This window comes from Lytechinus variegatus, chromosome 5, assembly GCF_018143015.1.
Source record: "Lytechinus variegatus isolate NC3 chromosome 5, Lvar_3.0, whole genome shotgun sequence".
In the NCBI taxonomy this organism is placed as follows: Eukaryota; Metazoa; Echinodermata; class Echinoidea; order Temnopleuroida; family Toxopneustidae; genus Lytechinus; species Lytechinus variegatus.
In genome coordinates, this window is record NC_054744.1 from 8449292 (window position 1) to 8474348 (window position 25057).

The 25057-nt window shown below is 39.2% G+C and overlaps 1 protein-coding gene across 4 annotated transcripts in view; it reads left to right on the forward strand.

The window, feature by feature from the left end:
- Positions 1 to 24037, forward strand: part of LOC121415202 (band 4.1-like protein 4A) — a 91582-nt gene extending 67545 nt beyond the window's left edge. Inside the window, exons 16-22 of one of the 4 annotated variants that reach the window (XM_041608363.1) lie at positions 241 to 351; positions 1693 to 1797; positions 3315 to 3534; positions 11534 to 11698; positions 12803 to 13035; positions 14031 to 14771; positions 23850 to 24037. In XM_041608363.1, the coding sequence (XP_041464297.1) occupies positions 241 to 351; positions 1693 to 1797; positions 3315 to 3534; positions 11534 to 11698; positions 12803 to 13035; positions 14031 to 14771; positions 23850 to 23937 (1663 nt within the window). In that variant the 3' untranslated portion in view covers positions 23938 to 24037. Of the gene's footprint in view, positions 1 to 240; positions 352 to 1692; positions 1798 to 3314; positions 3535 to 11533; positions 11699 to 12802; positions 13036 to 13524; positions 13604 to 13917; positions 14005 to 14030; positions 14772 to 23849 lie in introns of those variants that run through there. The other 3 variants (XM_041608364.1, XM_041608365.1, XM_041608366.1) reach the window with 3 other exon arrangements.
- The last annotated feature ends 1020 nt before the right edge of the window (positions 24038 to 25057 follow it).

Sequence of the window (25057 nt, forward strand, 5' to 3'; positions counted from 1 at the left end):
TTACAGCACGGTGGCATTTCAAGGAATAAATTCCTGCCAGGTACCCATTCATCTCACCTGGGTTGAGTGCAGCACAATGTAGATGAATTTCTTGCTGATGGAAATAACGCCATGGCTGGGATTCGAACCCATGACCCTCTGTTTCAAAGTCAGAAGACTAATCCACTGGGCCACAACGCTCCACCATGTATCATAACTTATTGTTTGTAGTCATGATATTAAATTTTCTTTGTAAAACAGACAAATTGAGGACATAAAGGCTTCTACTGAATTGCGGAAACACATCCAGCTAGGTCTTCAAGAGCCTTCTACAGAGTTGGATCCTTTAGATATACCCTACACAAAAGTAGTGTGAGTATACACTCTCATTTGATTTGCTTTGAAAACATTTTGATTTTCAGGGGAGCGTTTCAACAACGTTTTTCATCCGACAGGATGGCAGATCTGACAGCTTTCGTTGGTTGTGATTGGCTGAGGAGCACCGTTATTAGGTCTTCAAGAGTAATGATAATAATAATAATAATAACAGCAACTATAATGATTACAATAATAATAGTATCGACATCATGGTCAATGAAGAGTTGTGGATTATTTATATGTGAATTATGCTTCAAGTAATAAATAAATAAATAAAATAAAATGACCTGATACTTTTACTCATTTAACACTTTTAGAATGATGGTAATGATAATTACACCGAATATGCCTTCTTGTTGTTCTTATTTCAGCAATGATCTTGTTATACTCTTTTAATCGTCTTATGTATAAGAACGAATGTATTACGTGCATGCCAGTATTTGTATTAATTTTGTCTCTCCTTGATTATTTATATTTGTAATTTGTATGTTTGCATGTAAACAAAATGAATTTCCATTAAGTTGGACAATAAAACATTATATATATATATTATGGTAATTCGGATAAAACAGGACTTGTTGAATAAAACGTCTGACAAGTCCTTCCTTGAAATGCTCCCCCGATCGGGTATTGGACAAATAAAGCTGGGCCCTAGATGTTGCATAAAAGTTACTATTAACTTTGCCATCTAATGGTAACTACCATGGTAACGTTGATCATCAACCAATCAAAAATCAAGGATTCCAGGGGCCCGTTGCAGAAAGAGTTGCAATCAATCGCAACTCTAAAAATCATGCGCAACTTGATTTTCAACCAATCAACAGCGCGCATTTGGGACTTGGGATCGATTTTTTTACTTGCGTTTAAATGCAACTCTTTCTGCAACGGACCCCAGACACAACCATAATGGTAACTCTTTATGCAGTGGGGCTCTCCTCGTAGAACAGTATGCATGAGGTATATTGACTTTTTCCATAACAAAAAAAAAACAACACTGTGTATATGACATAGAAATGGGATGACAAGATGATATTGATGGTTGCTTTTAAAATAACGCACTCAGTGTCATATAGAGTTCTCAGTTTTTTACGTATCCATATTAATGTAATTATATTTCCCAATGCTGTGTTAATATAAGTTAAGATTTTTACAGGGGTAATAGAGTTGAGTGGGTTTTATTGAATAGAGAGAAAAAGAAATGTTACTGATCTTCACTATTATGATTGTGTTCCCAGAAAGCAAATAAAGTCAAAATGAAATAAATAACATGAATATGCCCTTGATATTTATTCTTTCTCTTCCTTCTATCCCACGCTCTCTCTCTCTCTGATTCAGTACTGATGATGGCGTTGCCATCAGGGTATCCCATTCCCCTACCCGTCAGAGGTCACGTCCATCCAGTAATGTCTACAGGAGAAGCAGAGGAGACTATCCCGATGAGTAAGCTAGCTTCCATTCGCATCTTTTGTTCCTTAGAAATACATTGTTTATGATGTATATCTTTCCGGTATACTGATAAAAGATTAGTGATGTTCATTTTGACATTCATATACAGTATCATAGTCTGTTGTAAAGTGAACAAAGTTATTCACATGAAATCATTTTAATGCTGTATATATACAGTCCGACCTCTCTTATCTGGACACGTTGGGACCAGCACCAATCTGGATAAGGGATTTATCCGGATCTGGGAGACCCAATATCAAATACACGCAGCTGCGCTGCCGGTTGCCTCCCCAGGCCAACGGCGGTAGCTACACTATTGTAGTGACGTGGGACATACAGACAGTATTCACTGCAGTATCATTGCAATTTGTAGGCAGTGTTTTTACAGAAATGAAATCAATTGATGGCCAAAACTCTTGGATAATTTACCTGCTAAAATGACTGAGGTATACATCGAGCATACCTCGAAAGAAAGAGAATGACTCGATGAAATCAAGTTTTACAATTAGATTATCGCGGCGGGTATCGCAGCTTCGCAATGTCAGCCATTGTTACACTGACTGTAGGCTCAAACATGATAGATGGCGCTGTCTGTATTGAGGCCTAACGTTAGCTAGCGAGACACGTGTTGTTTTTCCCACGAAGCAAAAATAGAAACGTGATGAAAATATGTTTGCGCTGCACCCTGATTTACTGGAAATAATCATGCCCAAGTTTTTTGGGGGATTTGGGTAAGATAATTTCATGAAAATAATTTTTTTTGTAGGTTGACTTTATTGGGAAATATATGTACCCGTAATCAAAGTGAGAAAGGATTGAGTTTAGATTGAAATCTCATTTCCTCACGTACTAGATTGAATAAAAAAAAATGAAAAAAAATCTTGGCAAGTGTGCGTCCGGATAATAGAGAGATCCTGATAAGGGGAGGCCGGATAAGAGAGGACGGACTATATATATATATATATATATATATATATATATATATATATATATGTATATATATATATATATATATATATATATATATATATATATATATATATTCCAAAGGTTGACCTGAGATTTGATAAAGGGTAGATGGTTGGGGCTTCCTGTAATAAAAATGAACAAAGTACAAAAAAAATGATACTGCTTCAAGGAAGTCTAAAATTGTCTTTACAGGCAGTTGGTCTTTGTAAACAGGGTTTCAAATTACATGGATTTTGATGAATGGGAGAGAAAAATATTAGATAACGATCTGACTGATGAAACTTCTCAGGCATGATTTTACATTCTACTTTAAAAATTTGTTGATATAAAACTTGCATGTTTTTATGAGGATGACACATTTCAAATATTCTTATTCCCCACAATCTTGGCATTATTTACTGTATACAAAAAATTTCTTGCAAACATAGTGTTTTTAAAAAATTAGACTTGAAATCTAGGAATTCTTTATTTCATTTTATTTCAGTTTAATGAACTAAAATGATCTCGATTCAGTGGTTGATTCATCTTTTTTTTTTTTACAGAACGGAGAGTATGCATTCTGCTCAAGGAAGCGTACGCTCTACGGCCACCCGCAAGACAGATCCAGGCCCACATAGAAGCCGGCAGAACAGATACCCAATGGCCTTTGACCTTGTTCAATCTGGAACGGGAGGCGAAGGTCGTCCGACGAGACCGACGTCGACGTATGAGAGCGACGATCAGCGTAGTGGCAGGAGAAGACACAAAAGACAACAAGACCAGGTAACTCGAAATAATCTTTCAGGGTGGTCGTACAAGAAAATAAACATAGACTTTATCATGATAAAATGCCATACATCAATTTTAGCATGGTATCGACTTTATTTCATTATAATAATAGTATAATAATAATATAGTTATATTTGCCCAGGGTAGCCACTTCAGTTTAGAAAACTGTTCTACCAGCGGGCCCTGCTATTATTACTGTAAGTAACGGTGTATAAACCGCACCTTTTTCTTGGTGGGATAGAAGCAAAAGTCGGGGGTGCGGTTTATACACGGTGACGGGTTTGAGCCAGCCCACTGTAACCCCTCCCGTACATGTACGATGTCTGCCAGTTCACAACATATCGAGTGGCCGGGCGTAGCCGCCAGGCAATGTCGTTTAGAGGGGTATGAGCCGCGGGTAATGGGAAGCGATTATTACGATCTTAATTAAATATTGTCCAAAACAAACGCACCCACCTTCATGACACTAATTTTGACTTTATTCTCGATTCAAAGTAGTGAAGTTCCCTAGCTAAGTTAAAAGAGACGCCAAGCATACTCAGTAATATTTTGTCACCGCTGAGCGAGAGTTGAGTGAGCTTAGAGATTGCGTTGTGATATGGTTATAGTGCGACTTAAGCTGGCGCTATTCAAAGTTCCGTTTTGCGCCAGCTTGTTTTTTTTCTTTTCTTTTTGCTTTTCAGAAGATACCATGTAAACCACGTACGAGAGAGACGGCACGAAGCCGTAAAAAAACAACTGGAAAAAATGTCAATTTCTTTGTTTCTTGAACCTTCCTGTAATCCCGTATCCAAAATTCATGCTAAGACATCAAATTTCTGAAAGTGATTGTGAGGTTGTGATGCAAGAAATGTGAATGTTTCTTCCTCCTACGCTGGGAAAGACACAGATCATAATTTGATAAGATGTACTGGCATGACTGCTACTGTATCGTAGTTTGCAATGTAATGGCAGTGCTGTGTGTGTGTACACTGTGACTGTGCATGTGAGGTGAGTGAGTGTGTAAGTGGCCAATATTGTCGGGACCGTTCTTTCTTTCTAACATTTGTAGATGAATTGATCAAGAACAGCAGATTTCCGCATACCGCTATTATTTACTACACTGCGCTATACTTACCTATACCATCTCATCAAATTGCTATTCGTTACCCTAACTCGAATAGCCACCGGTAAAAACTCCCCGAAAAAGGCTAACTGCATTCAGGTAGCCTGGGAAACCCGTCACGGAACGAGACCCATAAAACCCGGTCTCCGCATATAAGCCTCCTCTTTCGTTACCGCGACGTCGCTGAGTAAACGTTTAGCCACCGCGCTTCAGTGTTTTTCTTTTGAATCACGATGTCTGAAGAAATAACTGACATGAACATTAATTCCCAAGCCTCCCCAAATCTCAATCAAGGGGAGAATAACTCGGTCAAGACAAAGCCGAGGGTCAATATTTCGGCCAAGACAAAGCCGAAAAATAATGATAAGGCGGCCAAGACAAAGCCGAAGAACAAGAATCCTAACACTAATAACCCGGCCAAGACAACGCCGGCTAATACCTCTACACAATCAGACACCCAGTCCCATAGGCGGGAGGTAGACAAGGGTATGGATAAATCGGAAGAGACTGTTTACACTCCTTCCGATCGGGGTAGCTCCTCATCAAAGAATAGGGCGGGCAAGAAGAGGCCTCGCGATGACCACTCGTGTTCTCATGACAATCAGACTCAAAGTCTTGACCCACTACAACCCCCTGTAATTCAGAAAAAGAGCCGACTGGCCCAGGATTGTGACAGGTCAGTCCATTCATTGCCAGACCCCGCCGAGGCGGGTAGTTGGATCTTGCAAGCCTTGCAGGTGGCCCTTCCCCAGCGGGCGCCGCCATCGACCCTTCCAGACCCCGACCCTCTGGATTTGCTTACCGCCAGCCCGGCAAGTAATAGACAAAGTCGCCCGAGACAACGGTCTAATGAAGACTCGACTCATTCTAGACGTAGAGAGAGGTCTAGATCGCCTCGTAACGGTCGCAGAGTGGGGGCTAATGATAACTCGCCTCGTATTAGCCGTAGAGAAAAAGTATTTTCTATTGTTGGAGAATCTGATTCGGAATTTGATTACCACCGACCTGTTACATCTCGCAGAAGAGATTGGGGCGATTTCTCACCATCTAATTCTATTAGCAGCCCCGCGCATTCCCTCCAAGCTGCCCAGCATATGGGATTCGAACGAGGACAATCACCATTGGGGGTACGAGAGAGTTCTGACTTACACGAACGCGATACTCCGGCTAGTGGGAACAGGCATCAGTCAGCCCTGATCTTGACTAAATACTGCCCTCAACTTCGGGCCGAAGACAATACTAGTAGCGAAACTGAGCGAGAGAAGTCAATCTTCCGCCTGAACTCGTCCCTTACTCGTTCGGACGAAGTTAGTCCGGCGATCAAGATGGATGCCCCGTATAAATCCTGCTTTCGGGGCCTAGATAAGCAACACTCTCGGCTTAAACCGATCAGTAAAGAAGTGTCGAGGGATTATCGATTTGCCGCTCAAGACTTTGAGGATTTTTTGTGCACACCTTCAGTCCCGGACGTTGCTTTCCGTGTCGGGGATGCGGGAGCGAGGAAGTCTAGATCGGGCCGTAACCCTCTCCGCAGCTCAAGCTACCGCTCAGCCGACTATCAGCTTGCATCGCTGGACGCGGCCGCCCGGAGCAGTATGAGACTCGCGATGTACCAGGGGTGCCTGTTAACCGCTCTTAGTGAGGCTGAGCGGCTTGGAGTCTCTACCGGTGACAAAAACTTATTGTTAGAATCACTCACAAAGATTGCTGATCTCCAGTATGAGCAAGCAGCAAGATCAACTCTACTATGCTCGAGGGCAAGAAGAGCCAAAGTTTTAGATGCCCTCAAAATTGAAAAAGAGGCAGCAAGACTGCTCAATAAGCTCCCTTGTGAAGGTAAGGACTTATTTCATGGACATTTTCAAGATGTTTTGGATAAGTCTATTTCAGCCAGCACCACAGCTGACAAGACTTTTTATAGGCTCTCTTCGAGTAGACCTAGCCCGCCAGGCACCGCTAATGCTAGACAGGGCCAGGCCCAGAGACCCCCCTTTGCTAGCTCTAGCTCCAGACCCCAGCCCCAGGCCTACAATGAACATAAGGGGTCATCCCTCTCCTTCTTCCCTCGCTCTGGTGTTGACGCCAGGATTGAAAGGGGCCGCGGGGAAAGTCATAGGAAACCTCGGGGTGGAGGTCGGGGCCGCCAGGCCCACTTTCAGCGCACCGAATTTAGGGCCCCCACTCAAAACCGGGACTTTTGACAATCAAACACTAGTCATTCCCCACCTTCAGCAAGTCCCAGTAGGGGGAAGACTTTTTCTTTGCTTACAGAACTGGGAAAAGATAACCAAAGACAAATTTGTTCTAGAGATACTAAGGTCGGGATACAATCCAAATTTCCCAAGAGTAATTCATCCTTCCCATTTTCGACAACAGACCCCCATACCAAGGGATCCTTCACGCCGAGAGGCTCTCCAATCAGAAATAAAGTCTCTACTCCACAAAGGAGCTATCATAACAGTCCCAGACCACAAGTCCCTCATCCTCTCCCCCGTTTTCCTGGTAAAGAAACGCTCCGGGGGTTTTCGCATGATAATCAACCTAAAGAAGATAAACAAACTCCTCCCAGATCAAACATTCAGAATGGAGTCCCTTTCAACCATCCTACCTCTGATAAAGCCCAATCAATGGGCAGTCACTATAGACCTCAAAGACGCTTATTATCATGTTCCTATAGCCCCAGAGGCCTGCAAGTTTCTGGGCTTCAAAGTAGGAGACGTTTGTTATCAGTTCATAGCCCTTCCGTTCGGCCTAAAGCCTGCCCCAAGGATTTTTTCCCGACTGGTGAGAGTCCTCGCCGCAGAGTTAAGAAGGCGAGGCATTACTATCTTCTGTTACCTGGACGACTGGCTCCTCCTCGGCCCTTCCAGGACCTCTCTTGCCTACAACGTAAGCGTTGTCCGAAAGCTAGCTTCGGATCTAGGTTTTCTGATCAACAAAGAAAAATCAAGGTTCACACCAACAAGATCACCAGAGTTTCTAGGGGCGATAATATCCATCCCAAATTTAATAGTTCGCCCTTCCCCTCACAGAATAAAGAAGATCCAGTCAGTAGGTGCAGAGCTCTACTCAAACTCATGCTCGCCAGCCAGAACTTGGCAAATTTTCCTCGGTCTATTAGCAAGCCTAGTGGATCTAATCCCGCAGTGCAGACGACATATGAGGCCACTCCAACTGCACTTCCTGAGACACTTCAGGCCCAGAATTCACCCCAGGGACCATCTTGTTCCCATGACAGATGCGATGATGCATGCAATTCATCTGTGGTCAGCATGTCGATTTCTGAACCAAGGGAAGCAAACTCAGAACCCAAAACCAAACCTCACCCTAACGACCGATGCTTCAAAGCTGGGTTGGGGAGCACACATGGGGAAATTCAAAGCCTCCGGCCAATGGCAAGAAAGAGATTCAGCACAGCATATCAATATTCTAGAAATGAAGGCGGTTCAACTGGCTCTACTTGCCTTCCTCCCCCAAGTTGCCAACCAGTGCATTCTGGTAAAATCAGACAACAGCACAGTGGTCTCCTACATAAACAGGGAAGGAGGGACAAGGTCATCTACTCTTTGCTTCCTAACATTGGAAATTCTAGCATGGTGCCAGAACAATCACATAACCCTAAAGGCTTGCCACATCCCAGGGAAAGAAAATTACATTGCAGACTTCCTCTCTCGGGGAAGTTATCTCCCATCAGAATGGCAACTCAATCTCACCATAGTGGAGAGAATCTTCAGTCAGGGCGACCAGCCTCAGATAGACTTATTTGCATCAGCCCTGAACAAGCAGCTCCCGACTTATTGCACGAAACATCAAGATCCCTTAGCCTTTGCGACAGACTCCCTAACAATCCCTTGGAAGGGGATCCTGGGTTACGCCTTTCCGCCCTTTCCCATAATACCTCAAGTGCTGGAGAAAGTGAGGAAGGAAGAAGCTTACGTTCTCCTCATCGCACCTTGGTGGCCGAGGAGACCATGGTTCACAACACTTACAGATCTCCTAGTGGGGACTCCCAAAAGACTACCCCCACTGGTGGACCTCCTAAAACAACCCGGGACGGACACTTATTACCCGAACCCGGAAAGACTTTGCCTAACACTCTGGCCCATCTCAGGAAATCAGCAACTAAAGCGGGCCTTTCGGAGAGAGCTGCAGACATGGCCTCTAGATTCCTGCGATCCTCCACCAGGAACACTTATGATTCTAGACTCCAGAGATACTTCCGGTGGTGTGACAGTTTACAGATTGATCCAACCTCTGCCTCTTTAGGTAAGATAGCAGATTTCTTACTTCTACTATTTGATGAAGGTTTATCTGTCTCCTCCATAAGGGGTTACAGGTCAGCCATAGCAGCCATTCATTCAGGCTTCTCTAATGGGGAAACTATCTCAAATTCAGTTGTCCTTGCCAGACTAACAAGATCCTTTTTCTTACAGAATCCTCCTCGCCGAAGACTCTTCCCCAAATGGGACCTTCCGCGGGTCCTTCGGGCCCTGGCGAAACCCCCCTTTGAACCCATGCATAAATGCTCCCTCCTTGATCTGTCCATTAAAACAGCCTTCTTGTTGGCTATAGCTTCAGGTCAAAGACGTAGTTTGCTTCATGCACTCACGGTAAGGCCGGGTCATATCCGTTGGGAGAAGGGCAGAGTCCGCCTGATCCCTAGACCAGGTTTCCTAGCTAAAAATCAAAAAGAAAGCTCTAAACCTTGTGAAATTGTTCTTCCAGCCATTAACAATCTCTCGTCAGTTTCCGAAGATAGGTTATGGTGTCCTGTACGTGCCTTGAAGTGGTACATTGATAGGACTAAATGTATTCGCACTTCCCACCAACTTTTCATTAGTTCAATAGAACCTCACGGCCCTGTTAGTCCAATTACAATTTCCCGATGGTTAGTACAGGGGATCAAGTCCGGTGGAGGGGACGCCATATTATCAGGGTCCATTAGAGCCCACGATACACGGGGCATAGCAACATCTTGGGCGCTTTTTCAGGGTACCTCTATAGAGGAGATTCTCCAGGCAGCCTATTGGACCAATTCCAATACCTTTGTATCTTATTACTTATCCGATGTTATAAGCCGAGACACAGGTTTTGCCTCGGCGGTTCTGTCCTGTCCTAATCGTTCCTAAACTATTTCCAGTTGATATATTTCATTAATGAGGTTGATGTTATTTTTACCCCTCATTCCTAGGGTAGCTTCTCCAGTTGGGAGACTGCTCCATTTTATAGTCTATCAGTTTCTTTATCGTTATGATATCATGTCTGGAAAGGGTCTCATTTCTGCCCCTCCTCCAGTTTTTTTCCGTGCTATTCTAGCAATTTGATGAGATGGTATAGGTAAGTATAGCGCAGTGTAGTAAATCAGAATGCTCAGTAGTGAGCATATTATTTACTAACAAGCTATACTTACCTATAACTCCCCACCCGTCCTCCCCTGCAGACTTCGCCCCTCCTTGGCTACGAAAGAGGAGGCTTATATGCGGAGACCGGGTTTTATGGGTCTCGTTCCGTGACGGGTTTCCCAGGCTACCTGAATGCAGTTAGCCTTTTTCGGGGAGTTTTTACCGGTGGCTATTCGAGTTAGGGTAACGAATAGCAATTTGATGAGATGGTATAGGTAAGTATAGCTTGTTAGTAAATAATATGCTCACTACTGAGCATTCTGATCTCTTTGGATACTTTGAAATCTTAAACTTAGTTTTTGTCTCACCTGCGAAGCAAAGTGAGACTATAGGCGCCGCTTTTCCGACGGCGACGGCGGCGGCGGCGGCGGCGGCGACGGCGGCGGCGGCGGCGGCGTCAACATCAAATCTTAACCTGAGGTTAAGTTTTTGAAATGACATCATAACTTAGAAAGTATATGGACCTAGTTCATGAAACTTGGCCATAAGGTTAATCAAGTATTACTGAACATCCTATTAGAGTTTCATGTCACATGACCAAGGTCAAAGGTCATTTAGGGTCAATGAACTTAGACCATGTTGGAGGAATCAACATCGAAATCTTAACCTGTGGTTAAGTTTTTGAAATGTCATCATAACTTAGAAAATATATGGACCTAGTTCATGAAACTTGGACATAAGGTTAATCAAGTATCACTGAACATCCTGCATGAGTTTCACGTCACATGACCAAGGTCAAAGGTCATTTAGGGTCAATGAACTTTGGCCGAATTGGGTGTATCTGTTGAATTACCATCATAACTTTGAAAGTTTATGGATCTGATTCATGAAACTTGTACATAAGAGTAATCAAGTATCACTGAAAATTTTGTGCAAGTTTCAGGTCTCATGATTAAGGTCAAAGGTCATTAGGGTCAATGAACTTTGGCCATGTTGGGGTTTTTTGGTGAATAACCATCATATCTCTGTAAGTTTATTGGTCTAGTTCATAAAAAGTGGACATAAGAGTAACCATGTATCACTGAACATCTTGTGCGAGTTAGAGTAGTATTCAAAGTCAGCACTGCTGCTATATTGAACCGCGTGATGCAGGTGAGACGGCCAGAGGCATTCCACTTGTTGTTTCTTCGTACCTCAAATATGCATGTAAATGTGAGAATTTTTTTTTTTTTTTTTTTTTTAGTCCAAAGTTGGGGGTGCGGTTAATACACCGTTACTTACGGTATTACCCCGGCTTTAGCTGAGCTGCCTAGGCGCTCAAGCATTCAAGGAATTTCTTCCTACCGGGTACCCATTCACCTCACCTGGGTTGAGGGCAGCACAATGTGGATGAGTTTCTTGCTGAAGGAAATTACGCCATGGCTGGGATTCGTTAGAGTGTGATGTTAAATGCTGTTCTATCCTGTAAAAGCATGCTCAGATCTCTCAAAGATTTTCCAGTTTCTTTAGTAATTCCTTTTAAAAAAATCCTTATTTCGTTATCCAGGCAAATGCCAATGGGAGGCCCTCTAGGTCAGATGCAAATAGAGGAGGAGGAGAAGAAAGAGATGATATACCAAGTTATCTTCTCGCTCAGAGAGGCCAGGGGATGTTCAGTCATCAACAGCAATCTGAAGCGGACCAGTACGATAGTGCAATAAACCAACAAAAGGTAAGCACATGATCGAACTTCAAAGTTAAATAACCACCTGGGGTCCGTTTCATAAAGAGTTCTAACTTTTCTAACTTTGTCATTATGGCAACTACCATGGCAACAGGGCTCAGCAGCCAATCAAAATCAAGGTTACCATGGTAGTTGCCATGATGGCAAAGTTTCAACAGTTATAACTCTTTATGGAACAGGACCCCTGGGGGACGTTTCATCAACATTTTTGTCAGACAAGTTGTCAGATCTGACAACTTTTCTGTATTTTGATTGGCTGAGAAGCACTGTTACTATGGTAACTGTCGGATAAAATGGGACTTGTCGGATAAAACGTCTGACAAGTCCTTTCATGAAATGCTCCCCAGGTCTACACCCACTTTGAATACTTTCCATTTGGTCTAATTGCCATTTATCCCATTTATGATTTAGTCTAATTTCCAGATAGGCCATACCCGATTGACTCATATGCACTTGGCCTACTTTAGGCATAAAGATTAGATAGAGTGTTTGTGAGCAAAAATTTGATTTTAACAAAATGGCATTTTTAATAAGTTAACTAAATGGAGATTAAATGACAGTTTAGGCCAAGTGATGGTTGGACCAAAGGGTAATTTGATCAAACTGATAGAAGACCATGTGGGTTTAGCTATGATCTTGTCAGATGACCTGAGAATTAGACCATCTGCTAGTAGACCAAGTAGGCTGAGCCATGATGGTGTTAGATGATCTGATCTGAGAATTAGACCATCTGCTAATAGACCAAGTTGGTTTAGCCATGATGGTGTTAGATGATCTGAGAGTTAGACCATCTGCTGGTTGACCAGATAAGTTTGGCTATGATTATGTTAGACGATCTCAGGATTAGCCAATCTGCTTATAGACCACGTGAATATATGTGAGGATCAGTAGAATGGTGGCTATTTTTTAACATCATTTTGTTCATTCCAACACTTTTCACTAAAAAAAATTCATGCATTATTGCCCATGTTTGCTCAGATCAACCTTTTTACACAGTTTCTTCCTAAATTATATCTTATGATGACCAAACTTCATCTTTTCACCTTTTTTTTTTTCTCTCTCTCTTGGTCTTTTGATCTCTACCATAAACAGCCTCCCATGCCTTATTCTGAACCACAAACATCGACAGGGTCAATGCAGTTTCATGCTGACCAGCCACACCCATCAACATATGCCCCGCCCCCTGGATACACGTCTTCCCATGCTCCTGTTGCCAATGGCAACCCCATCAGACCCAACCCTGCATCTTCCGTAAGACCTGGCGTACATCACACGAGAGAAGACTCTGGCTTTGAGCAAGAAGAGCCTACTACTTATAACACAAGGTAAAACTCAAGGCTTTCTCTCTCATGCGATGTCTGAGAACAGGGAAAAGCATTTTAATTTCTGCAAGATATCTTTTAAAAATATCAATAAAATATTCATTTAATATATTAAGAACAAATTGCAACAGTTTACAGCATTATTGGGGATTTCTAGTTTCAATTCTTGCAGCATATTATTGTCTGCTTTTATAAAAAATAATGCTTCTATCTTTTTAATTACATTTGCCTTAGGAACTATGTAAACTTGATTTAAGATATTTACAAAATATATATATGAGTAGATCTTTCTCTCTAACTCGTGTCATTATTGTTTATTTTCCAATAAACATACTGAAAAATTTATCACTTTAGTAATGAAATTTTAAAAAAGCCACTGATATATTAGTGTTACTATTATAATGATGTGCATTTCTTTATTTTGGAAGTTGCCAATTCATTTTACTTCCCGTCATTGTATTATATTTGAAATCATTATTTCTTTTATTGCAGCTCAGAAAATAACAAAGGTATCCTCACAAAGTGTGATATCTTGTTAAAATAGCACCCCCTCGTACACCAAAAAGGAGAGGTAATTGACGGAACATGGTCCTGCATAACAATTGTATCTAATCCAGTGCATGTGTGGAAAATCATATTTTTGTTATATATATCCTAATGATCCTTTATATTCTCATTTTACCAGTTTAACTACATATTGCATTGGAATGTAATAATGCTGTTTGTAAAAGATGTATGTTTTGAAAAGGCACTAATATTTAACCCCATTCTTCCTCATTCATTCTTGTTCATTTGTTTTTGTCTTGTTTTTTTTTTCACTGGAACTTTCGCTCTGAACATGATCCATGTTTCATGTGGTCTTTCATTCTTCCTTCGACTGTATAGACATACAAATATTGTGTTTGTTTAGCGACCATAGCAATGCATGCATTTCCATTCATTTCTCGTCTGTACATCATTTCTGTTCTTCTTTCACTTCCTCTTCTACGCTTCGCCAGGTTGAAGCCAAGACCCGTCCAAACAAACGCCCCTCCACCTCTCAGAAATAACCCCAGCCAGGTGGGCAACGCCTACCACCAGGGACACGCCCGGCAACCACCGCATTCTTCCATTCCGCAGCATCACCCCGTCTCTAAGCGAGAACATCCATCATCGAACTTTGCTCCTAACTCTGCTCCAAAAAACAACCATCCCAAAACTTCTATGCTTCCGCCATCATCATCATCTTCCTCCTCTACCAATCATCAAAACCCCTTCCCTCGCTCCCGTTCCTCGGGCGACAAGCAAATCTCATCACAAGGCGACCAATCCAGGCCTCGTGGATCGGATGGGTCTGTCAAACAATTACAACTTCCTAACGGTGGGCTTGAGCAACGCAGCAGCTATAACTCTAACATAAGCACGGGTAGCCACCAACTCCCACTCCGCAACGGACTGCATCCCGCTGCCGGTGGGCGCCTTCATTCCGGTGTTGATATCCTAGCCGTGAGTGAACTCCTGAACGAACTTGACAAACTCGGCCAAGGAGCAAGGAGCAGCAATCGATCGGTCCGATCTAGTCACAGTCACTATGAAGGGCGGGGTCCATCGTCACGGCAACCAGCAGGGACGGATACCGGGAAGGGTAGCCATGAGTACCCTCCCAATTCTCGGAATAAAGGTCAAGTCAGTGGTGGACAGAAACCGGATTTCATCCCTGATGATAGGCATCCTCCACCTGTTGTAGTCAAAGGAGGCGGGTAAGTATATCTTTGTGGAGTTAGCAGCAAAACATTACAAAGGCATTGACAGTAGACCAATTCCATAAAATGTTCAACCTTTATGTACGTCCGACCCCCTTTTTTCTCAAGTCTCAGTTCACTTCATAAACTGACCAAGTTATTGTCCTTTGAGAACATTACAGACTGTCAAAAGAACAAGAATTCAGAGACGGAAAATTTCATGAAGGTCCCACATATAGGGGCTCGGATGTACATATTTTATGGAATTGCCCAATAATATACACTTATGTTTATTACAGGGGAGGATCCAGCCTTCGCCAATAGGGGGGGCCCGGAATTTTTTTCAGCCATATTTCCCCGATCGGCCGCTCGAATATGATTTTTTCCCGGGATTTTTTGTTTCTTTGAAGGGGTAGTCCTAATGGTCAATTTTTAGCTTTATTCTTATGAAACATAAATGTATAATACCATAACCCTTATTTATATAATGCGAGCGCGAAGCGCGAGCTAAATTTTTTTGAAATCTTATGTACTTTTTCCTAAAATTTTGAACATTCTGGGAAATGTTTGTCTTCCTGAAAAAAAAAATGTGTATGCAAGTTAATAATTACTACGAACGTAAAGAGTGAGCAGAAATGAAGTGATGGAAAAGGTACTGTTAAATACTTGCTTGCAATTAGCCATGAAGACGTTACACATTTTTAAAAATCAAATAATGCGAGCGCGAAGCGCGAGCCGAAATTTTTTGACATTTTTACCTAAGGAATGAAAATTCTTAGCACTTTTTGTTTAACAGAATAGGTATATAATTAAACATGCAAGCACGAAGCGTGAGCAAAAAATTTCGAGATTTAGACCTACTGAACAAGACACTCTATTCAATTAGTTTTGTAAATCATGAAAAGGATGAGTAAGTGGGGATCTTCCTTACATTAATAATGCGAGTGCAGAGCGCGAGCAGAAATTTTTTGTATATGTTTTGAACTGCTCGAAATTGTACCTGTTATGGACTGCTTGCATTTAGCCATGAAGACGTTACATATTTCAACATTCAAATATTGCGCGCGCAAAGTGCGCGCTGAAAAATTTTGACCTTTTTTACCTGAATTATGGAAATGCTAAGCACTTTTTGTAATCTTGGAAGGACTCTAAGTATATAAACTAAACTTTATTGATGCGAGCACGAAGCGCGAGTGGAAAAATTCTGGACACTCTATTCATGTTTTGTAAATCATGAAAAGGATAAGTTATTTATCCGCGAGCAGACACTTTTTGATATTGTGATCTGAAACTGGATAATGATCAAAATAGATAACAATCTGCGTATATGAATTAACGTATGCTTTTAGATTTCGACCTAGAATTTGGGTATTCTAAGTACCTTTCTTATCATGAAAATCAATAAAGCGAGCGCAAAGCGCGAGCTAAAAACATGATATTCCGATCTAACAAAGGGTCAATTTAAGCTCTGTATTGCAAACAATTTGTGGGAAAATTGTGAATCGTGATGGATGACAGTTAAAAAAGAGCTGATGTATTTTATTATTATTACCTTGAGTTTTTACATAGGACCGGGACATTCTATATGTCATCATAAGAAAATGATGACTTTCTTCCTATTTCTTTTCCTAAGCATGAGAGCGCAAAATCTGTTAATATTATGGCCTGAAAACTGGACATTTAAAGCACTTTTGTAATTATGCATAAAATGCACGATATCTATCAATGCGAGCGGAAATCGCGAGCCGAATTTTTTGATAAACTGTCATTCAAAGTAGTTTAATTTAGAATTAATATTGGGATATACATAACTCACTAATCAAAATGCTCGCGTGCAGCGCTAGCTGATAAGTTTTGACAGTCTGACCTGAATAGGGAACTTTTTGAGAACTTTATGGAATACAGGAAAATAATAGGTACCTGATAAATCAAATTTTGCTAGCGCGCAGCGCAAGCAGAAAATGATAATATTCAGACCATAACACAGACATTTTTTACAGAGCACTTTTTTTTAAATCAATTTGTAAATCAAACAAAATAATGAAAGTTCAATTTCCCAGCTGAAATATGTTTTGTATATTGACTTCAAAGTTTGATATTTCAAGCTCCATATTGAGCAAGATATGCAAATCCCCTAAAAGACAATAAGAGCGCGAATCGCGAGCGAAAATTTTTATTTCCTAACAACTAGATTTTTCAAAAAATTATTTTCAAAGTCTTCCCCTCATGTTATTTTATTCAATCATGTTCCTCCTCTTATGTTTGCCTTTCTTCTTTTCTCCTCTCTTTTCCCTTCCTTTTCTTTTTTCCTTTCTTTTTCCCTTTTTTTCTTTTTTTTTTGCTCCGCCAATAGGGGGGGCCCGGGCCCCTCGGGCCCCCCCCTGGATCCGCCTATGTTATTATGTGTAGTATAGTATAGTATAGTATAGTATATAGTATAATATAATATAGTATAGTATAATATTTATTTAAATCAAATCAAACACAAACAGTAGGACAAAGCATAACATCGTAGAACTCAGAATGATAGCTACCAAATGAATTTTGGAAAGTTTCAAGATGTGAGAATACGGTACGACCATTTATCTTATGGATGTAATTAGCTTGTCAAACGGAGAGGATGTTTGGTATCAAAATTTTTTTTTTTTTAATTTGCCCACTTCCTACATTGCCTATCACTGTGTGTTTAAAGGCTAACATCATTTTAAGGAATGATCATCCGTCCGTTTGAATAGATGTTTGCCACATGGTGAAATTTTCCTCCACTCCTAGTTTGCATTCCCCTTGCCCCCACCTCCCCTTACCCCACCCTTCAACACCCCTCCCCTTGACATAGCTTCAGATACACTCCTACTTACATCAGAGCTGCCAAGTAGTACTGATTTTCAGTATTTAGTACTGAAAAGTGAGAAGAATACTGATAGTTTCATGTAAAATACTGATTTCTAAAGTGTCAGTTGTATGTGTGGTCCTTTAGTATTTTTTGAAAATACTGATTTCCTCACCGAAATACTGATTTTCAGCTTTAAAAATACTAAAATGTTCTTTTTCAGGTTGGCAGGTCTGTTACATACAAATATATATTCTCACAGTACCTGGTCATGCACTGTCAGTACACAAATAACATCTTGGTCAGACATTGTGAGGTGTTTTTTTTTTCAACATATATTCTAATCATTTCTAATTATTCCATATTATAATTATTTATTTATTTTTTTTTTTTGGGGGGGTGGGAGGTATCTAGTAATTCATTTACTTTTAATCTCCTGTCTTTGGTATACAACTCTCAATACACAAGCTGTTATGTCATCTGTCATGTATATATTTTTATATATTTCATACCTATGCAAAGTTATATGTTAACTCCAATTTTTCCCACCAATATAAAATCAATCACCTTTTGCCATGCTTGTGCTGTCCCTACTGTGATCCAATTCATAATGGTTAACATATATTTTCATAATACCCCAAACTTCCAGTATGTTACAAATTATGAATTATCACATATTTTCATACACATGATTTGAATTATATTTTATAACCATATTTAAATGGAGGTTCATATATCAACAGGAGTATAGTCATTTTCCCATTATCCCCGTTAAATTAATTCCCATTTCAATCCCCCATTTTCATGTTCAAAACTTGTTGATACTTTATACAGCCATTTGTCTATTTTATTAAATCCATATATATAAATATATATATATTGTATAAAACCAACTCATAATATTAATGCCCTTCGCTCTGTATGTAGACATCTTCCAATATTCAAGCAGATATTTATTTTCAGCAGTTTAATAATTAATGATATTTCAATATTACCATATTAACTGCAGGTAACCATTATTTTATATAGTCATTGTAAAAAAAATGTTTACGGTTTGAAATTTGTTGCTTTATTTGTTCTAAATAATCCAGTTATAGGCGAGTGAAGAAATGCATGGATTAAAAAACAATATTTGCAACTAATTACCAGAATATTGTATTTTAATTAAGCAGTTTACATATTTATTGCTTAACAGAGTTCACTCTGCAATCATACTTTCTTTGTCTTCATAAATGTTTTGAAGACACCTTAGATTTTTAGGATTAGTTTTGGATTTAAAATCAAACTAAGTGAATCAACTAAAATATACTTTAAAGAGCTTTCATATTATACACGATTGGTACGGGAGAATTGGAAAATAGTATTAAAAACAGACATGCTCAAGCTTTTCAACATGCACTCATTGGGGTAAAATCGCACGAATGAAAAGAATGCTAGAACGAAACGATATATAATAGAACTGAAAGAAATAATGGACGCTAAACAAGCTGTCATTTGGCTGTCAAGGTGAACAAATTAGGCTTAGTAAACAGTCGTTAATAAGCCAGTTCGTAGTTCCTTTCTACGCATGATCAAAAGATTCTACGCATGATCAGAAGAAGGTCATTTGTACTAAAGTGACATGGTGCTTTAAAATCTAATGAGATAAGCACCAACTTTGATGTATTGATTATTCATATATTCTTTTGAATTGTCGTTTTCATTTACATCCACAAAAAACAACAATGCTTCCACGAACAACTGGTATTTCACAGTTTGTCAAGTACACTGTGCAACATGCTAAGATATATTATGCATTCAAAGTAGGAATGCAACAAATACCTTCATTAAGTGTTCATTTGAATGCTATTCTAGTCACCTGGTCTATTCAATTTCTTCATCCTGCTATGTAAGACAAGCTTACGTAATGTCTTGCTTTGAAATCTGCCTAGCATGATGAAAGAAATGAAAGGTCATTTGAACAAAATTGCCCATGAAGTAACTACGAACTGGCCTATTCAAGCAAAGCAACTGTGCCTCCAGAAGGAGTGTGTAAGAACCCTTGCGTTATTTCTGTTGCTTTGCATCAATGAACAGCTTTTTACTAAGCTAAATTTGTTTATCCTGACAGCCAATGGCAGCTCGTTGCTATGCATTCATTGTCTTTTTTAGTTGTATGATATACTAATATTGCTTCGTTCTAATGCTTTGTTTATTCATGCAATTTTCACTCTGATGAGTGCATGTTGAAAAGCAGTATGTTTTTAAAGGTCAAGTCCACCTCAGAAAAATGTTGTTTTGAGTCAATAGAGAAAAATCAGACAAGCACAATGCTGAAAATTTCATCAAAATCGGATGTAAAATAAGAAAGTTATGACATTTCAAAGTTTCGCTTATTTTTAACAAAATAGTTATATGAACGAGCCAGTTACATATCCAAATGAGAGAGTCGATGATGTCATTCACTCACTATTTCTTTTGTTTTTTATTGTTTGAATTATACGATATTTCAATTTTTAGGAATTTGATGATTAGGACCTCCTTGCCTGAAGCACAAAATGTTAAAAAAAATGGAATTCCACGTGTTCAGGGAGGAATGAAACTTCATTTCACATGACAATGACGAGAAAATCAAAATAATTAATATATCATATAATAAAATACAAAAGGAATAGTGAGTGAGTGATGTCATCGGTTCCCTCATTTGCATACCTACCGAGATGTGCATATTACTATTTTGTGAAAATAAGGCGAAAATTTAAAATGTCATAACTTTCTTATATAAAATTTTACATCCGATTTTGATGAAATTTTCAGTGTTATGCTTGTTGAATTTTTCTCTTTTTATTCAAATCAAGTTTTTGTTGGGGTGGACTTGTCCTTTAATGCTTTTTCAGGAAGAGCATTCCATTTCTTTACTATCAAGGCAGAATTGGAGCCTGTTTTAACACAAAGCTCAGTGACTATTCTTACAGTTTAATTTTATTGTTTTTAATAAACAATGTAATTTAAGATAGAAAATCCATCCTACTATTGAAGGAAACCAAAACCCAAGACAAGAAGCAATCTTATTGGAAAGAATAAAATGAGAGGAACAATTTTTAAAAAGTTTCATCAAAATCGGTTGTGAAATAAGCAAGTTATGGGAGTTTGAAAACTCTTGTACTTTCTATGGGGATCCTCAAATTGGCAAATGTGCTTCAAAATGGCTGATTTTGTGGACAACTCTCCATTTGTTTTGTACACAAATTTTGAGATTTTCCCCATTATTTTACATATTTCACATTATCTCCTCCTGACCTTGACATATGTGGTGTGAATTATATGTCCCCATGACATATGTTGTGCTCAGAAGGAGGCAAGATGCAATTTGAAAGATAATAAGGAAAATCTAAAAATTTGTGTACAAAACAAATGGAGAGTTGTCCACAAAATCAGCCATTTTGAAGCACGTTTGCCAATTTGAGGATCCCCATAGAAAGTACAACAAGACTTCTTAAACGTCCATAACTTGCTTATTTCATAACCGATTTTGATGAAACTTTTTTAAATTGTTCCTCTCATTTTACTCTTTCCAATGAGATTGCTTCTCTTCTTGGGTTTTGGTTTCATTTAAGTGGCTCCACCACCCTACGATTATTATAATGGGGTTCGGCTGGGTGTTTCATAAAGCTGTTCAAAAGTTACGAGCGACTTCACAAACGACTGGCCACTGGCGCTCCCTTCTTGAGGTATATTACCAAATTTTGAATTGATATTGACTTAGTTCCTAAGAAAGGATCACCAATAACTTAAAGTTGCTTGCAACTTATGAGCAGTTTTATGAAACACTTTCAGGTGAAGGTAAAGTAGAAAAGTAAAATTTGGGAATAAGGATGAGTTTAATGGTTAAATTGAATGGTTATCAAATTTGAGTACATCACCAAGGCATGTTGGATGTGAACATGCTTTTGTTCACTTTGCATTGTCGCATTTCTGTTTGTTTCTGTTTGTGGTAACTCCCGTAGGAACTCGGCAGGACAGCATTTTGCTGGTAAATGCCAAGCTGGTATATAACCAATTACCTATGAAACATTTTACGTCTAGGTTAAGCAGTCATAGTGGCTGACGTTATAGACGACAGATATCACTCTTGGGCCTTTTTTTTTTATCAAAGTGGAAACAATGGCAGAGTTGGGGTTCGAACTCACAATCTTGCGATTATGAGTCCAATGCTCTAACCTATGGACCACACGACCCTTTAGTACTGTCATGTCAATACGTCATACAGGGGCCTATTGCAGAAAAGTTACCAGTGTAGTAACTCTGCCAGTCAGTGGTATCTTTAATGGAATCCTTGATTCTGATTGGCTACTGAGCATCGTTACCATGGAAGTTACCATCGAATGGCAAAGTTACTATGTGATATACTTTTATGCATCAGGGCCAAGGTCTAATCTGAAGCCTTACAAAACTCAAATTTTCCACATGGATTATTTTTCTACTTCAGTTAATTCAGAATATGGGCTATTCCACGGTTACTCACGTTACATTTGGAGACACCTTGACTCATACTTGGAGCTGTAACTCCATTATTAGTGATAGGAACTAAACATCTCCTTATCACAACAAAGTACACAGTCTGACTGTCCTTCGTATAAAAACAAACTTTGGGAAATTCTATTATGCTCCTGGCAAATCTTTGGAATGTGTCGGTTACTCACGTTACATGATTTGGACATGCATAAAATGAAAAGTCAACATAAGTGAAAAGTCTCCTCATACAAGGCTTTTATGAAAGTTGATTATATCCATTTCAAAGAAGTATATTAGGGACACAAACTTTGTATATAATTAAAAAAATAAAGAACACATGGTTTCTACTTGGGGTGCAGATAATATGGTTACTCACGTTACGGTTACTCACGTTACATTTTGTCCATGTATGGTTAACAACACACGTGTCATTAAAAATTCAATAATTTGTGTAAAATTCATTGCTAGGAACATCTAAAAGAGATTTTATACCAAAAATTGGAACAATTGGAGCTTTATTAGGGAGTAGGAGGGAAAAGTATGATTTCGCTTACTAATTATGCATAAATTAGCATAACGCTTAATACCAATTTGCATGAAATAAATTGCTGTATAGTATTGTAGATTATGTCCAAGACAACCTGCATGCAAATTTTCGGCGTGATCGTGCGGCCAATGGCCGAGATCTCAAGGGGGGCCTGGGAGCCCCCCCCCTCCCCCCACCCCCCGGGCCATATCAACTCCCAAAATACCCCGGCCTAGATAGGGTTACAGGTAAGGGCATTCAATGTGTTCAAACACTCTTTAAAGTTTGGTTAATCAAAACCAAGTCTTAGTAATGCACTCTCTCATTGTGAATACTTCTACTAATATTCAATTTTTTTGTGTGATTGTATGACCACTGATATTTTGATGAACGAAGAATCGCATCAAAGAGATGTACCCTCATTTTGCTTTTAAATAATCAAAAATAACTTCACAACTAACCATGAGACTTAAAACTTGACATCCCACAGAAAATGTTACCGAACTGAATAATTTTTACTGGTTACTCACATTACAAGATGGTTACTCACGTTACAAAGTTACTCACGTTACAGTTTTTCTTCATCAATTTTATAAAAAAATTGTACTTTTTAATGATTTTGATAGTCATCAGTGTGTCAAAGATTGTTTGAAGGAAGAGAATTTAAAATCCCACCAATTAACTGTGAAGAATTTTTCTCTCAGAAAACAAAGTCAGTTTTTTTGGTTACTCACGTTACATCACCTGAACAAGTTGCAATATTTATTTTTGAATGAGTACTACAAATTTACTTGAAAAACGGTTGTGTATTTTAAGTAATTTGACTCTTCTAAACTTCAGAAATATATAAAGTGGTATGTTGTTGCAACAACAAAATGGTAATAAGGCATATTTCATTTTTCACTATTTTTCTTGTATTTTGGTACACAATGGAAGCACAACTTTTGACCATTTTTCCAAAGTATACATATGAAAATAAACTTTTTATTTCTTGTTCCTGAAACTATCATGTATGAAGGACTTAAAGTATTAAAAAATTCAAGAAAATATTGAATTTGAATTTTTAAGCTCATGTCCACCAACCTGTGGAATTGCCCATATGTAAATCATGCTTTTAACTGATGAGAATTATGAAGGTAGTTTAGGCAACTTCTCCCCTTTTTAAAATTAATTAGTTGATTACCTTTGCAATGCCTTTGCTGAATTTTGTCATGTAATGCTTTCTTTCTTTGAATTTATCATTCAGCGGCAAAAGGATGAGTATCACCACTTCCGAGATACTTCGAGTGAGCCGATCTGATGGCCACAATCGCAATCTACTGACAGAGCTCTGATCCGATGATGAGTTTTTCTGCGCTAAACTGAGTTTATAGGACACATGGCATGTTATGTACGGATCCACACACAATACTGTAGTCGTGAGGGGCCGACTAGCTTGCAAAAACAATATGGCCTTGGATCTAGTATTCTGCTATGGACATTCTTGAGGAGTCAATTGGAATATATATTTTGCATAATGGGAGGAAAGCTAGGGTTGGGGGCATCTTATAAAATTAAAGCAGATTGTGCAACAAACTTCTGGATTGAATGTGGCAGGCTGTTCTTGCCATTGTTAAGGCCACGAGGGATGTGGGAATTTAACCAGTTACTTACTGGAGCCTGATGGCCCATTTACAAATGATCCAAAGCTGCCAAGAATTACTGACTTTCAGTAATAAGTACCAGAAAAATTAGAAGAATACTGATGGTTCAATACTGATTTCTAAAATTAGTTTTATGCGTTCTTTTTGGTATCTCTTTGAAAATACTAATTTCCTCACCAAAATACTGATTTTCAGCTTTTAAAAGACTGAAATTTTAATGTTCAGGTTGGCAGCTCTGCATGTTAAACCTCTTGGAATCACAGAGTTAAATAGCTAATGCATTCAGTATTATTCATTTTCTTCAAGAGCGTACTTCCTAGAGATATATAGGTAGATCCTGTGTATTTCATTTATTTATTTTATTTACCATGGGACCTATGTCAGCAACGTAAAGAAAAAAACAATGGCATGAATGGCCTGTCATAGTTTAACCTAAAAAAGGCTTGTATTCTTAATTCCTGTTATCTTTAAAATGTGGTCTTAATCTCTGGTTTATGTGAAACTGATCTTTCACAGTATAGCTGCTGAACATGCAGATGCTGTATTTAATTGGCACACAAAGTATGCATATCTGTCTGGTAATGATCAATCATTATACAATTAAATAATGAGAAAAGATCCCCCTGTGGATCGTATTTTTAAAAAAGGGTGTTGGCAAATTCTAGACCTTTTTTCTGCTTCCCATAATGTTAGCACAGAATTTGGTGTCAACCATGGCTTAAATTGAATCAAAGTTCACCAAGAAAAAGAGCAATCCTTATCCTCAATGAGGTCATATGTATCTGTTGTTACATTTTTAACCTTTCATATG